We start from the raw sequence: 15,553 nt of genomic DNA on the forward strand, positions 1-15,553 counted from the left end.
CAACATTGTTTATACACTTTTTCTATTTCAAGGGATCATATGATTCACATTCTTTTGTTTCTGCGCCTTCCTATCCTTGCTTTATTTGTTATTTTGAGTGGCTCAACATCAAGAAAACATATGATTATTAAAACTATTCTTTCAAAGAATGAATTGAATCTAATAAAGAGTTTATCCAGCAGTGGAATGAAACAACATGAGAATCACTCCATGAAATTCTGAGAATGAACTAATATAAATATACATCGTTTCTCCAATTTTTTTTTTTTTTTTTTGAGTCAACAAAAGAACCAGGAGCTTGGTAAATTAAAGAATACAGTACTCAGATGCAAAGAGAAATTATTTTTCTTTTTCCTGGTCTTGGTTGATCACATAACATACAACTTGAGATATACAGGACCAGTGCCGCCTACCAAGCAATATTCGATCTCCTTTCTTCCCGTGTTGAACTGCCAGCTTGAGCAGAGAGTATGGAAGAAAAAGATATAAATGGCCAACCATTGTCATCTCTTGCCTTTGGTTCCTTCTTTGTGCTTTCAGTTGTGTCCTTCTTGCTCTCCTTGACTAAATGTTAGGGCCTTTGACGAGCAAAACCTGGCTGAATGATGTGTGGTCCAAAGATGAACATAAACCAGAAACATGGAGAGGCAAGCTGTATCAGTTACAGGAAGAAAAATCTCACGTGCATAAAATGCGAGAGACATAAAGAGGGACACCAAATTTCTAACTGGAATAGGCGCCTGGCCATCTCCCTTCGAAATTGATTAAATTCAAACATACTGTATAAGGTTGCTTATGTCTTAGCCAAACATGAGTATGCATATTCAATGCATGTATGATCCTATCCTTATTGTCTATACATCTTTCAAATTTAAGAGAAAAAGATAAGGGGTAAATGATCACTGTACCTGAAGAAGCATTGAGGGTGGACCAGGCTCTGGAATGACATGACTTCTGGTTTTTCTTCCACTTAATGCAGTAACTGATGGGCTGTTAGCTGCTGTTATGTCCCAAAAGCTTCTCTTTTTAGTTGTTGGGACTGGTGATCGAAAACGATGACTAGGGCTCTTCAACTCCCCTGTATTTTTTTCCTTGGGCCGTAAGGTAGCCCTTGTTTGTACGCCTGACTTCTTCACTCCTTCAGTTCCCCCTCTTTCCAACTGCTTATCACTTTTTCGTTTAAGTTCTCGAATAACATCATCCTTTTGCTTTAGTTGCAAAGCATGATCCTTCTTCATTTTCTCAATTTCTGCTTCTAATGTCTTCACAGTCTGTTGAAGCTCTCGAAATCCTTCTGGTGCTACCTTTCTCTTAAGTTCTGGTGTAAAACAATTCCCATGTAAGAAAGATGATCTTGGCTTTCGTTTTTCATTTGGATGGGCAGTGGATGGAGGAGTTAAGAGAGAGGAAACTGAAGAGGGGGTTGGAGAATTTGCAGCTAAGGCTTGTGCTTCAAGGGCTAGTAGTCTCTGTTGCTGGCGAGCCATTTGTACTCGCAACTCACGATTCTCCTTCTGCAGTTCAAGTAATAGCTTCGCTTGATCTGTTCCAGAATCAGGTACTTGAAGTGTTTCCTCATTTGCCTCACCTTCCTGCAGTTGTAGCATATGGCAGAGGGTACCATTAACAATAATTGAAACATATGTTATTTACTAATCACTATATAAAAGATAATTGGGTAGAAGTGATTGAATGACTAGGAAAAAGATATGAATTAATCTGCAAGGACGATAAAAGCAATGCTATTTGAATATTAAAAGTTCAAGGAGCTGATGCTATCTTGCCGTTAGAAGCAGAAAAATAAGAAGAAATATTGTGACACAAGGAGAGAATCTAGCCACAGTGATTAAAATGAAAGTTACTGCAAGTGAAGAGTGAAAAGTCAAGAGGATGAACCTTTGTCCGGATCTCCTTGGCTCGATCAGCCCAATGCAGGGTGTTTTGAGTTTCACCAAACGAGAGATTGCATGGACTTATATTAGCAATCATTACAGTGTTACAAGCTCCTCCTAATGAGTCCTTGAGAAGTTGCGTAAGCTTTGAGTTTCGGTACGGTATGTGTTTCTTACCCTCAACAAGGGCATTGATACAACTGCTCAGTGCAAGGAGTGACCGATTTATGTTGGCGCCCTCAAGTGATCGCAGTGTTCTCTGATCTGTTGCAAGGGCTCTTTCTGACCCAGCAAGATCAATGAGTGACAGTTTTCCTACTCTATTAATGATGTTCATAGAAGCATCCTTAACTCTATATTCAATTATAACCTGAACAGAATTTTGAAAAAGAGAGAGAAGATCAGTATTCAGTACACAGAATCCTATAAATCAGTACACAAAATCCTATAAAATTAATGAACTGATGGGGATAACATCCATGGCTACCTGCAGAATAGCATGGGAACGTGAAGAAGTTTCATTGGCACGAGTTGGTTCAGTGGTTCGGTTTTGGTTTCCTCGTTGAAGCAATGCCATTACCTGGCGCAACAAACATGAAAATGTTTTTCTCTTCTCTCATTTGACCATCTCCTAACTATCGAAATCATCATGTTGGAAACAAAATGTTTACCTCATCCGTAGAGTAAGCTCTGTATTGCGTAAGTCCTGCAGCTAAAATCCCCTACAACACATTTGAACGACCAATTTTCCATCAGATATTATTTCAATTTTCAAAAGCCTTGATTGAATTGAAGAGACGAGACTAATGAAGATCAGTATTCTTACTCAAGATCACGTTGATATTTGTATTCAAAACAAATAAATTTAATATATTTGGTTCAGGAAGAAAAAAAGACAAATGGATGCAAAATTTCAGGCCTGCATCTTTATTATTAGATAATATAATAAAAGAAGAATGCCCTCACAGCCAATTAGGCTATTCAAATGAAATTCACTGAAGTAGCTACTTTGCTTATTGGTCTTGCATTTTTAGTATGAGTTCATGACGGTACATTGTAAGTTATTCTGCTTGCTGGAAGAAGATTTCTAATAATACAACGTAATTAGACATCTATGGAAGTGTATAACATAAATCTTGTCAGCAAATGATGAATTTAGAAGATATTCTGGGAAAAGATACGGAACCATTTTAATTATCTTGCAAGCTAAACCATTTGGCAGTAAATATTGAGCTGTTAATTTCAAAAGCAACAATCGGCCACATTCAGAAGAGTGAAAAACTATTAGTTTCTAAAGACATGCAATGTGACAATCTGAAGTCGTGTGAGCTAGGAAACAGACCTGTTTATCTTCTCTAAGGACCAGAGGTCTTCCAGGTGAGAGCAAATCCCTGACAGTTTCATTGTAGACCTCCAGATACGAGAGGTGAACTACATGGTTTCCGTCACAACTTCTCTGCCTAATTTTGGTAAAGAGATCCTTGATTGCCAAAACCATCACTCCTGGATTCTCAATTGTACCAAGCATCGTATATGTTTTCCCAGCTCCCGTGGCACCATAGCAGAACACTGAACCATTCCTTCCCTGCAGAACTGCTTCCACCAGGTCTGCGGTTCTGAAAAGTCAGAAAGAAATTCTGTTCTGTTAAATAATCTCCCAAAGTCAAACTTCAAGTGGTAATAATACTTGAATGTACTAGTTAAATTAAAGTTTTAGGCAGTATTAGTAGCCTCTTTCAGGTGACATCAGGCCTTTATTTCCCTCTTGTTATCCTCCAATTGGTAACAAATATATAGATAATGAACATAAGAAAAAAAAGAAACTCATCACATAAGCAGTAACAAGTTTCACACAACATTAGCAGCATGTTTTATGTGGCAAGTTCAAAATATAGAATAAAGTTTAAAATGTTTTCTTTTCCATATTATCTTAGCTTACACAATGGGTAAATACTTTACAAAGCATTTAACAAGTACAAAAATGGAAACTCAATACATATTTGAAACACACAGCGGGAATAGCATTAACACATAAAAATTCAAACAAACACATGTAAGGTTAAATTTCCCGGAAACGATCTAATAATAAAAATATTCAAACAGAGAACTGTTCCAGTTTCATAGCATTAAATCAAGTATAGAGAATCAATCAAAGCTCAAGGTTTTCACAGACTCACGTTCTGGAATAAACCTCATGTTGAGAAGTGGAATCCGGAAATGAAGCATCAAAAGTAAAATGCCGGCCACGAAGCCTCTTCAGTCTAAGATAATCATGTTCATTGGCAAACTCAGTCAAATAAACATCCCTTTTATTCACAATTCTCACACAACACCTTGACCCAGATTCCTTCTCCTTCTTGGACATAGGCCTAAGCCTAACGAACACAAGAATTCGACTCCCACTTGGGACATGTTTCCCCAAAACAGCCTCCGGTTTCTCCAATTCTTGCATATTTTTATCCCCAGTTACACCTTTTAACTCTGTTTGTGCCACAGAACTCCCCATTGAAAGCTTTCTCGCCACAGTAGTCGTCACATTAGCCTTTCTTGGACAAGATGGAAAGCCTAGAATTCGATCAGGACCCATCAAAAGATTCTCCTTGGCGTCTTCCGTAGGTGGTTGAGGCAACACAAAGGTTCTTGTTACTCTAGAACTTGGCAGCTTTGCTCCCATTGGTGCTGGCATTGTTGACATTGAGTTCTCTTTCATCACATCTTGCAACAACCTTGAATCTTTTGTTTCTTTGTCTTCTCTTTTGCAAGAATTCACGAGATCAACGCTCGGATGTGTAGCGAATCTTTTTTCATCAGGCTTTGGCGACTGGTTCCTGAAAGCTGATGAAGCCCTCTTCTGCTGCTCATACAAGAGAGTCAAAGCTTTCATTTTCTCTTTCAAGCCATGATGTGGGTTCCTTAGAGCAACATTCACGTGGGAAGAAGCATCTTCTTGATCTGATCTGTGTCTCGTTCTTGTTCTTTGCTCATTTTCTTCGTGATTTGTGACTTGAGACCGAGTTGACACAGGCATTTGATTCTGTTATAATTTTTTCTTGCTATCCAAACATACCCAGAAGAAATTTTCCCTGACCCAGCTGAAAAAACCGCTCAAATTGCAAGATAGTTGTAATCTTTTTCCGGGAAAATGCAAGAAATTTTGCTGAAAAATAAAATCAATATGAAAGACCCTGTTGCAAGTGAAGAAGCAAAGAGAGGGAAGATGACGATCATGGGCGATTTGCTAATAATCTGAGCCGTCGATCTAAATTTTTGAAGTGAATTGCTATTTACACTCTTTTTTTTTTTTGAGAAGATGCTATTTACACTCTTATTTTTGCTATTAGCATTTCAAATAAGAAAAAGTTACTTTCACAAAAAGGGGAGTGGAAGAAGTAACATCTGGAGTTCAATTAGTGGCTTTTCTACTTTTGAATCAACAATATTTTAAATGTTTGTGTGTAACGGTCAAATTGTTGTCAGGAAACTACAAACGGTTCAATTCAATATCGAGAGGCAAATGAGTGGGGTCCATTTAGTAATTTCGCTTTTATTACAATGTTAATAATTAAAGAGAAAATCTCTTTTCAAAGTGACAAAACAGAAGGCAAAGGGGCGAATATTATCCGATGCACATCCTTTGTGCACGCTACATCAATAATTAATTTTTTTCGGATTTGTTTTGTTAATTACTGATTACATAATAAAAACCCAGATTAAAAAAAAAAAAAGGAAACAATTTGAGTACTGTGGCATTTATGATGATAGTGATCAAAATGCAGATTTGGGATGAGATTTGTATCAAGTGGTTGTAATTGCATCATGGGTTTCTGTTCAACCAAGTGGATTGCGGAGATCACGTATATATTTTCTCACTTTCTAGAATCGTTCGACTCGTGGGGGGTGAATGATGAGATGACAAATATAAGTCTTATCACTTTATGCTAACATATAAAAAAGGAAAAATATCCACCGTCTACTTATTTTTTACACCTTTTTTTAAAAATACATAATTCCTTCATTTTTTTACTAGACTCCACTTAAAGTTACATTTTTTTTTTACTTTTCCACTTCCGTTTGGAATCCGTTAAGAAAACTAACGGAAACTTAAAAAAATGACTATTTTACCCCCAAAACGAAAACTATAATTTCACCCTAAAAAATGCCAAAAATAATAAGATTTAATGATAAATATCATTATTGGTACGTTAATGAAGTACAAAAAAATCTTAACTATTAGAGATTATAACTCAATGAATAATAAAATTTTACTTATCTTAAATTCAATTAATGGTTTGTGAGATTGAGCTATTTTTAATACTACTGTTATAATTTAGCATTCTAATTACCGACATATTTTAAAAAAAAAACTTGCATTTGATGGTTGTGGAATTAATGTCTTTATTGACCGATGGGAAAAATTATTAGATTTAATCTGATTATTTTTTATAATTTTTAAGGTGAAATTGTAATTTTTGTTTTGGGGGTAAAATGGTCATTTTTTTAAGTTTCCGTTAGTTTTCTTAACGGATTCCAAACGGAAGTGGAAAAGTGAAAAAAAATGTAACTTTAGGTGGATTCCAGCCAAAAAATGAAGGAATTGTGTATTTTTGAAAATGATGTAAAAAACGGGTGGACGGTGGATATTTTCCCTATAAAAAATTGTCTTTGTTTTTATCTAGAAGGAAGCGCACCCCTGTTGAACAATCAATTTTCTACTTGGCTTCCAAATTTTCTTAATTTCTTTAATCAAATCTTTATCTTGAAGTCAAAATTATAGTAATGAACTAATGATTCCGTGTGTTAAGCTGCATTGAGCTAATTTAATTACTTCCTCAATCTAAATGCTTGTAGCTTGGTTACACGAATTAAGCTGGGCACAAGAAAAAATATTTTAAAATAATTGCAAATATTTTTATTATATTGTATTAAATAAAAATAATTAATTTAAATAATTTATAATATATATTTCTAAAATACCCAAAAAAAAAAAAAGTGGTTAGGTGAATGTGATTGAGAGTGATCTCAATTCTCATAGGATACTAATGAAGAATCTAATGCTTAAGAGTGAGGCATCATAATTTCGCATTGATTTGTTAGAAATAATCATTGGACAATACACGTAAAACCCTTCTCAAGCAATATATTCTTTGAAATAAGAGATTTAAAGTTAAAATTGTGCAAGCCGAGACCCAAAGTTAAAAATATCGTTTGTTACGAAGAAGTCTTTAAGTAAAATTTTCACCCCTAACAGTTGCATTTATTTTGTTTAATTAAGCATATCAAAAGCAAATAAAAAATATTATTGCTTTGGTTATATAAAAACATCATCCCAATACTAAAGACTATACAAATGCAATCAAACTGAATGAATGAATGGATGAATCTGTGCCATCTCAAGTTATAAACTAATCTTAGATCAAGTGGGACATCATTATATCAACAGCCCTTGGCAATGATAATTTGTGAGTGGCATATATACATACATATATATATATATATATATATATATATATATATATATATATATATATATAATTAATTAATTCCTTCAAAGGGAGGCCAATGCAACAACCAAATTATGAGTCTTAATTCATGTATGCTTTAGAGTAGAGAATGTCATCATTATATATTTTTATAGTCTATTAGTTTTCTCGTGATGAGTAAATTAAATGGGGATCGATATATGTAATAATAGCAATCTAGTTAATTATAAATTCTGTGCTTGGTTCGAATTGCACAATACAATTGATCAAACTATCAATTATCATTCTCGTCGTACACTAGCTAGTCCATGTGCTAATCCCATGCCACGTTTGGAAGCCAAATAAAAATAATTAAGAACGTTTTTTTATGGATTTAAGAAGACTTTGTGACTAATAAGAAATCTTTAAAAAGCTACAAATATGGCAAAGTGTTTTGTTATCTATCATAAATTCAGAAAGTACAAAAATAAAACTATTTTCTCAATATTCTAACGCTAAATTATTTGTCCCTCCTTCTCTCACGTAACATATGTGACAATTGACCCTTTTGGCAACAACCTAGATAGCTCAAGTTGATTCAATATGGAATATTAACCTCCATTTATCAACATTACTCTTAAACTAATTGTTCAAGGCAAAAAATCTAAATTGACCATATATAGTTTTTTTAATGGAAAGTAGCGTGAATGTATTCATAATTTCAACGAATATTACATGTTGCCACGCCATATATTTGGATTAGTCGTTTCTATAGCTAACTAATTAACTAGAGAATGGGCACATGTATTATAAGATATAAGAAAAAAATTGAAATTTTATATGTTGAAAACTCTTGCTTAGATTCTGAATGATTGAAATAACCTAAAAAAGTTAAATAATTTTTAATTTCTAAATTGTTTGTGCTATAATAAGCAAATATTCAGATCATTCTTGATGGATGTTTTTCATTTATAGAGTGATGATATTAATAGTAGGAGGCGGCTACTTTGCACTTGTGATTCCAAATCCCCCAATTTTGTTTTTACCAAACCTACCGTTGGATATTATCTAACGGATGAAAAAGCGATACACTGGCAGTGAAAGTTGTTAACATGAATATGTTAATAATATTGATTTTGATGATAAGAAACTTTAAATGGTTTTTAATTAAAATATTGGACATATTCCTTAATAAATGAAAACCTTATAATCATTCCAATCATATTCATAAAAAATGGACTTTCAAAGTAGAAAATGACTCTCTGCAAAATCTGGTTTAAAATGTGATTCTGAAAATAAACGGTGAACCGTTTTCTTTCAAACGATTAACCGATTAAAACCAGAGAGCAACAAATTGCCTAAGCTCTAACCAATTAAGAAAAACGGAAAACACAGAAAGTTGGGAAGGCTACTGGAATTTAACGGTGAACCGTTTATTTAAACGGTTAACCTATAAAATCCAGAATTGAAGGTTGTACTCTTCTAGCACCGTTTAACAAAACCGGATAAGGCTAAATTATTTTACAGGTTACTGGAAACAAACGGCGAACCGTTTATTATAAACGGTTAACCGGTAATATCCAGAGAAGTCACTTCATGCAAATCCTTAACCGTTTAATGTAAACAGATAACTGATGTTCATCTTGCAGGTCTCTGGAATTTAACGGCGAAAGGGTAATCCTAAACGGCAAACCGTTTATTTGAAATTTGGCCCAACGGTAACTTTTGACTAGTCTAAACGGTTAACCGTTAATGGTTAACGGCGAACCGTTTTCGGGCTGACAATTTGCAACGGCTAGTTTTTCAGCTCCAAATATAAATAAGCTCATTCAAATTCAAACAAGTTTGATCGCAACACGACTATTGAGCTTATACTCGAGAATACAATCTTCATAGAGCTTTGAACACATACTTGCTTCATCTATTCAGATATTGGGCATCATTGTGTAATCTTAAATATTGTGAGAGGCAAAACAAATTTGTAATCTTTTGTTTTGAGTGATTGTAAGTGTTGGGATACACTTGGGTTAAAGAGATTGAGATAATCTCTTGTTGTAAAGGTTATTGACACCTTGGAAGTCAAGTGTAAGCATTTGAAGCCTTGGAGGCTTGCTTAGTGGAATCCTCAAGCCCGGAAAGCTTGGAGGCGTGGACGTAGGCGAGGTTGGCCGAACCACGTAAAAATCTCTGTGTTTGAATCTCTCTTCCCTTATCTTTTTATATTGTGATCACCTTATTTGTTATTGCTTTGAATTTAGTTTATATTTGCATTAAGCTTTTTTTTTTTTATAAATTGAATAATTTTTAGAATTCTAATTCACCTCCCTCTTGGGTTGCATAACTAGAATTTCAAAAGTAACCTGACAAATAAGTTACAAACCGGTCACTAAAAATTGTGCAATTGTATGGTACACAATTACAACTAACTGGTTAGAAACAATTAACACATTTGGACAAGTATACTGCTGATGATACGTTAATGGAAGCTGCAGCAAAAATTGAAGGAATTTCTAGAAGGTAGATTGCAGAGTTAATGCAAGCGTGCAGGCATCTGGTTATGAAAGTGAGAATTGTGTGATTCATCCATCCTTATCCCGTGTAATTGTAGATTATAAAGTATCCAAGCATCAGCAGAGAAGGAAACTTGCAGCAATAGGCGGAGGAAGCGAGAGATTCAGGAATGATATTTTTATTTTAATCAGGTACTTTTCACTTGTAGGCTAAAAGAAAAATATTAATGAGCATTTGCATTTCCTAACATGTATATGATGTCAAGCTTCTGTTGTCGGCACCGTTACATTAACTTATCTCATTCTCTTTTGCTTTTTTCTTTTTATTAGATCATCATATCACCTTCAAAAGACGCCCCATTTTCTATAGGGGACTTTGTTCGCTCTATTAGTCAGTTCCAATAAATGTTGTCAAGTAATTTACTAGTATAATAATAAATTTCAATTTGTATTCTGCTCTCATTTTAATGTTTTTACCCGTTATTTTTTTTTCCTCATTTCTTGCTCCATGCTTATAGTGTGATGAAGAATAATCTGTAGATAATGGAAAAGCCTCTTGCGAATGACCAATCAAATATTGGAGTCCTAGGAATATGATTATCGAAATATTATATGGTAAAGCAATCTAAAAAAAACCCGGCTATGAGGTTACTGTAGCAGCACATAAGGTAAAAGAAGATTGATCATTCAAGTACACATACAAAAACAATTATGTCAATAGTAATTTAGTGCATATTCACAGCCTGAAATCAGAAAATGCTTGGAGCAAGGAAACAATCACAAATAATGGTATAGCTTAATAATAACACACCCCAGCAACTATCCAAAGGATATAATTAGTTTATTTACCCAAGCACCATCATTATTCATGAGCGATGTCGGCTAAGAAAAAGTTTAACATAAACCAATGACAAGTTTAATATAAGCATAAGCATTAAACCCAGTCAAAACATTCTTGCCAATACATAAACTATTATTATGATATGAAAACATACAAAATTTAAGATTACATATCATATTGAATTCCCATGATACAGCAAACAAAAAGGTTGCCAGACTTCAGGCATTTGCAATATCCAATCACAAAAGGAATCTTAATCTCAGCTGGGTACAATTATGCAGAAAGGTGTCGAATCCCTGTCCCCAATTATCCAATCACGAGAATCGTTTTCAAGCTTCCTGCTTCTCCCAAACTTCTTCAGTTTAATGAAAACTCAGCACACACCTCGGTTTCCACTGCACTCATTCTTTTCTTTTGTTCTTGTTTCTTCTCTCTCGTTGGTTTTATATCCACGTAACTTAGTTAATAACATAAGCTTCCACTATAGCATGACCAATAACTAATACAATTTACATACCAAGGGGGTTTTCCCAATCTACAATTCTTGTCCAACTTAACTCAGTCTTTAAATTAAATCTGAATCTAAAAATTAATATAAATTCAAAATATGAAAAGAGATAAAGACATAACACAATCGGGATGTTACAAAAGCAGGCTAATAGAGATCCAACACATTTGCATAGTGTTGATGGATATATATAAAATTTTGTAGATGAAAAATAGAGATAATCCAGATGACACAATGAACAAATGGTATGCAATGTGATTATGATTAAGAATGTGAATGTGGAAAATAAATTTAGATTGCATACAGAGCTGCAGGTGGTCTTTTGCAAGCCAAATACTTGGTGTAAATCAAAATATTGTGCAGCAATTAATAGTGAGTGATTTTGCATTAAAGGATGCCCTGATTAAAACTGACATGATTGTTCAAAAGGTTTTGTGCACAGAGGCTATATTTTGCCTACTTCCTGGGCATATGACGAGTTTATTTCTATTTTCCATGACATGAGATGTAGAATAAGTAGTCGGCTATGTGAATTTCAACAGCCATGGATGACAAGTTTGTAATCATATTATCATATAACAAGGTTACAACAACACATATTATTTTTATTATGACTTCAAAACATACAAAAGATTGTATACCATATTAAATTCCCTGAAATGATAAAAAAGAAAAGCAGCCCACACAACAACAATTTTCATTATTTAACAACAAAAGTATGCCAAATTAACTTGACAGTGTCGAACAACCGAGAAATAATCTAGAACAACTCAGTTTGAAGTCTATGGAGTTGTTGCAGTAAGACAAAACCGTATCAGTAACACGAACAATCGAGATAAAACCAGTCATATAGGAAGATACTTATTTACTGGTTAAGCTTTTGGGATCCGGTGAAACCAGCTCTGAAAGCCTTCATAGAGAAACAATCAAAGTGAATAAATTTAAATCCATAATACGCTGATTATAAAAAGAAACCCGACTTACATCTACATTACCCAAGCAAATACCCATATATTGTGTGTATCCCGTTCTATAATTTAATCCCATTGTATAATTTCAGAGCCCCAATATACCCACTCTAAAATTACACAAATTAGTTATTCACAAGCATGCTAACTAAGATACTCAAGTTTGCGATTCTTATGAAACACCTACCTCAATCTTCACTGACGCGTTCAATCACCAGCATCTGAATCTCGACCGACGATTTGACCTTCTTAAAATCCCCTTCAATACAGCTCGTGTACGAGTTTTCTTCTCAGTTCATCAATGAACGATGCGATTTCCTAGTTCTCCTCTCTTACCCCAGCGTCTGGATATAAAAAGCCTAATTAACGACTTACCATAAGAAACCCCTTAATGTCACGCTGCCGACGATTTTTCTAACCCAGTTTTTTTTTTAAAGTCTGGTGATGCCGGTGACCAGTTAACATCTTTATTGCCGGACGTTAGTTTAGAGCCTTTGGATTTTTCTCTTTGCAATCTAACGGTCAGATAACTAAAAGACAAAAATCAGTGATTCTAAATCACGTATGCACAGTAGTTGGACCCTTAATAGTATACCAAATCTTTTAATTCCCTTCTACATTTCACGTAATTTTGAAAAAAAAAAATCATTCTAAAAATAATAATAATAATAATTAGTGACTGTGACACTCAAACGAATTTCAAGTTTCTTAAAGAAAATCACTTTCATGCTAATTGCATTGGACCCTTAATAGTATACCAAATCTTTTAATTCCCTTCTACATTTCACGTAATTTTGAAAAAAAAAAAATCATTCTAAAAAAATAATAATAATTAGTGACTGTGACACTCAAACGAATTTCAAGTTTCTTAAAGAAAATCACTTTCATGCCATTGTCATTGTCGAGAGAGAAGTTGAGAAAAACGTGCCATTGTCATCACAATATAATATTGATAATTTGATAATACTGATTGGTACATAATATTAGTGCGTAATTTTCAATGTTGCACGGACCGGTCTAGTCAAAATATTGGACTTGTACAATATGACCACCACAATTTTGACTTGCTCGCGCCCATCACTCAAATTGATCCATCCCCAGTAAATTCTCATTATTTAAATAAAATAATATATATATATATATATATATATTGTTTGAATTTATATTAGGGATATTATCATTTTACTACTAAAGTTTTACTGACATATCATGTCAGTACCAAGGTTTGCCGAAAAGTGCATTTTACTACCAAAGTTTTGCGTCATTATCAATTTACTACCATTCCGTTAACAACGTCAAAAATTTATTAATGTCATAAGGGCATCAAAGACATTTCCAGCTGTAAGAGTAAAATTGTCTATTAATTTGATAGATAAATTATCATTTTACTACCAAAATTTTAGGAGAATTATCATTTTACTACCGAATTTTTAAGGGAATTATCATTTTACTACCAAACTCTTGGGGTTAAAATCGACTTTTAACTCAATTTCCGTTAAACATTAACTTTTTCTTAACGAAATGGTAGTGAATTGATAACGGCGCAAAACTTTAGTAGTAAAATGCACTTTTCGGCAAATCTTGGTACTGACATGATATGTCAGTAAAACTTTAGTAGTAAAATGATAATTTCCCTTTATATTAATACTGATTTTAACGTCTGTCACCATCGGCCTTTAAACCTCTCAAGTGACAATTTTATATCTCTATATACCAACCGCCGCCACTCATCCAAACCGTGTAAATTCTCATTATTTAAATAAAATAATTTATATATTGTTTGAATTTATATTAATACTAAATTTTAACGTCTGTCACCATCGGCCTTTAAACCTCTCAATTGACAGTTAAAAATAAACAAAAATGCGTTGCAGATTCTTGCCACCGTAAAACATGGTTGCCGATTAGCGACCGAGAACATTAAATAGGGCGATGCGTTGAATTCTTTTTTATAAAATAAATTACAAAATAAATTTCAGTGATTAAAAATCTTAAATTTAATGCAGTACAATATTTGGTCAAGCCTCGTCCGGAAGCGGCCGAATAACATGTATAATTGTTTGTTTAATTTTCAAAATTAAATAATAGAAAAATTAAAAATAAAATATATAGTTTTTATAAGACACTAGAATATATATACATATATAACTCTTCTCTAATGATTATTCACTTATCTAATGGAAATTAAAAAAAATTACGAAATAAAAGTTATTTTCTCACTTTCCTTACTGTCTGAGAATAAAACTAGTTCTCTGTTCACACAATAAGACTATTGAACTCAAAAATTTCCTTTTTGGAACAGGAATACTAATAATATTAAGATCCCTTAAGTTACATGCATATAATTTAGTATTAGCCATAATATTATTGAAGGCTATACATCATACATACATATATGTGTGTGTGTGTGCAAACACATATTCATCGACCCAATTAATATCTTCTCTTTCAAAATTTCAAAGATGGCGAGCGACTATGAAGATTACTGCGAAATATGGGCAGAAAATGCTAAAAGCATTGAAGACGAGGTACGAGCTTCTGTTACATTCTCTCTTGTCTTTCATGTTTCATTCATTCATCTACCACGGGATCCAGCGGAAGATGATGATGAAGAAGAAGATGGAGTAGCCGAAATCAACAACTTGACGGAATCGGCCGTTGAAGACAGGGACATCGAGGTGGCACGCGACCGATTGATAAACGAGGAGACATGTCAAGAAACCCTAGAAGGGATTCTTTCGTCCGTGCGCGTCCCTTCCAGGCCACTCTTTGTCGAAAAGATACTGAGCTGTGCTCGAGCCATGGCGAGTGACAAGGCCTTTGAAGGGTACAAGGTTTTACGCATGCACGTGAGAATATGTGCGGTCGTTGATGATGATGATGGTGATATTGAAGAAGTTAGCGAAAGCGCGTCGGTGGCGGAGGGTGCAAGCAGAGAGGCAATTGAAAGATTGGAGAAGGTCCAAATTGATGAAGACCGGTTGAGGCGGCAACAGTGTCTGTGTGCAATTTGTTTGCAAGAATTTGTGGTAGGTTTGCAAGTGACTCGCTTGCCTTGTTCCCATATTTTCCACGGCGACTGCGTCTTGAATTGGCTCACCAAGAGCAAGGCCTGTCCCCTTTGTAGGTCTGAGTTATGATCGTGCCGGGCAGCTTAATTTGCTATAGCTAATTAAGTGTCAGTGTGTCACTAGTGAACTTTTTATTTGTATTGTCAATTGTGTTATACATTCTATCTATCTTTCTCACAAAATTTAATTGGTGGATTTGCACGGAAGCTCTCAATTTTGGACTGAGTCATTGCGATTAATTAATATATTTACGCTTACGTACATATTGTCTGAATGAGTTAATAATGTTATATGTGTTTGTTCA

At 34.2% G+C, this 15,553-nt stretch overlaps 2 protein-coding genes and 1 long non-coding RNA gene across 4 annotated transcripts; 1 reads left to right on the forward strand and 2 right to left on the reverse strand.

Moving 5' to 3' along the window:
- LOC102621652 (kinesin-like protein KIN-8A) lies at nt 1-5,205 on the reverse strand. 2 transcript variants are annotated; one of them, XM_025093902.2, is made up of 7 exons: nt 4,070-5,205; nt 3,235-3,508; nt 2,564-2,614; nt 2,380-2,472; nt 1,897-2,262; nt 909-1,592; nt 1-594 (listed from the first exon to the last, which is right to left on the reverse strand). In XM_025093902.2, the coding sequence occupies exons 1-7, from the start codon at nt 4,918-4,920 to the stop codon at nt 565-567; spliced, it is 2,349 nt and encodes a 782-aa protein (XP_024949670.2). In that variant the 5' UTR covers nt 4,921-5,205; the 3' UTR covers nt 1-564. The 2 variants fall into 2 exon arrangements, with proteins under 2 accessions (XP_024949670.2, XP_006494259.2); XM_006494196.4 differs by having other exon boundaries at nt 10-598.
- A 5,608-nt stretch (nt 5,206-10,813) lies between these two features.
- On the reverse strand, nt 10,814-12,730 carry LOC107176850 (uncharacterized). Its single transcript, XR_001508084.3, has 2 exons — nt 12,366-12,730; nt 10,814-12,120 (listed from the first exon to the last, which is right to left on the reverse strand). It is a non-coding gene; the product is annotated as an uncharacterized LOC107176850 (long non-coding RNA).
- A 1,778-nt stretch (nt 12,731-14,508) lies between these two features.
- Nucleotides 14,509-15,553, forward strand: LOC102621366 (E3 ubiquitin-protein ligase CIP8). Its single transcript, XM_006494195.3, has one exon. It carries the CDS (start codon nt 14,641-14,643, stop codon nt 15,316-15,318), a length of 678 nt encoding a protein of 225 aa, XP_006494258.2. The 5' UTR covers nt 14,509-14,640; the 3' UTR covers nt 15,319-15,553.

Source organism: Citrus sinensis, chromosome 3 (genome assembly GCF_022201045.2).
Source record: "Citrus sinensis cultivar Valencia sweet orange chromosome 3, DVS_A1.0, whole genome shotgun sequence".
In the NCBI taxonomy this organism is placed as follows: domain Eukaryota; kingdom Viridiplantae; phylum Streptophyta; class Magnoliopsida; order Sapindales; family Rutaceae; genus Citrus; species Citrus sinensis.

Coding starts and splice junctions, on each gene's coding strand:
- LOC102621652 (XM_025093902.2), bottom strand. CDS start 4,920: ATGCCTGTGTCAACTCGGTCTCAAGTCACAAATCACGAAGAAAATGAG. Junction 2,615..3,234: donor TCCTTAGAGAAGATAAACAG/GTCTGTTTCCTA, acceptor AATGTGTTGTAG/GGGATTTTAGCTGCAGGACT. Junction 1,593..1,896: donor CCAAGGAGATCCGGACAAAG/GTTCATCCTCTT, acceptor CTACAACTGCAG/GAAGGTGAGGCAAATGAGGA.
- LOC102621366 (XM_006494195.3), top strand. CDS start 14,641: ATGGCGAGCGACTATGAAGATTACTGCGAAATATGGGCAGAAAATGCT.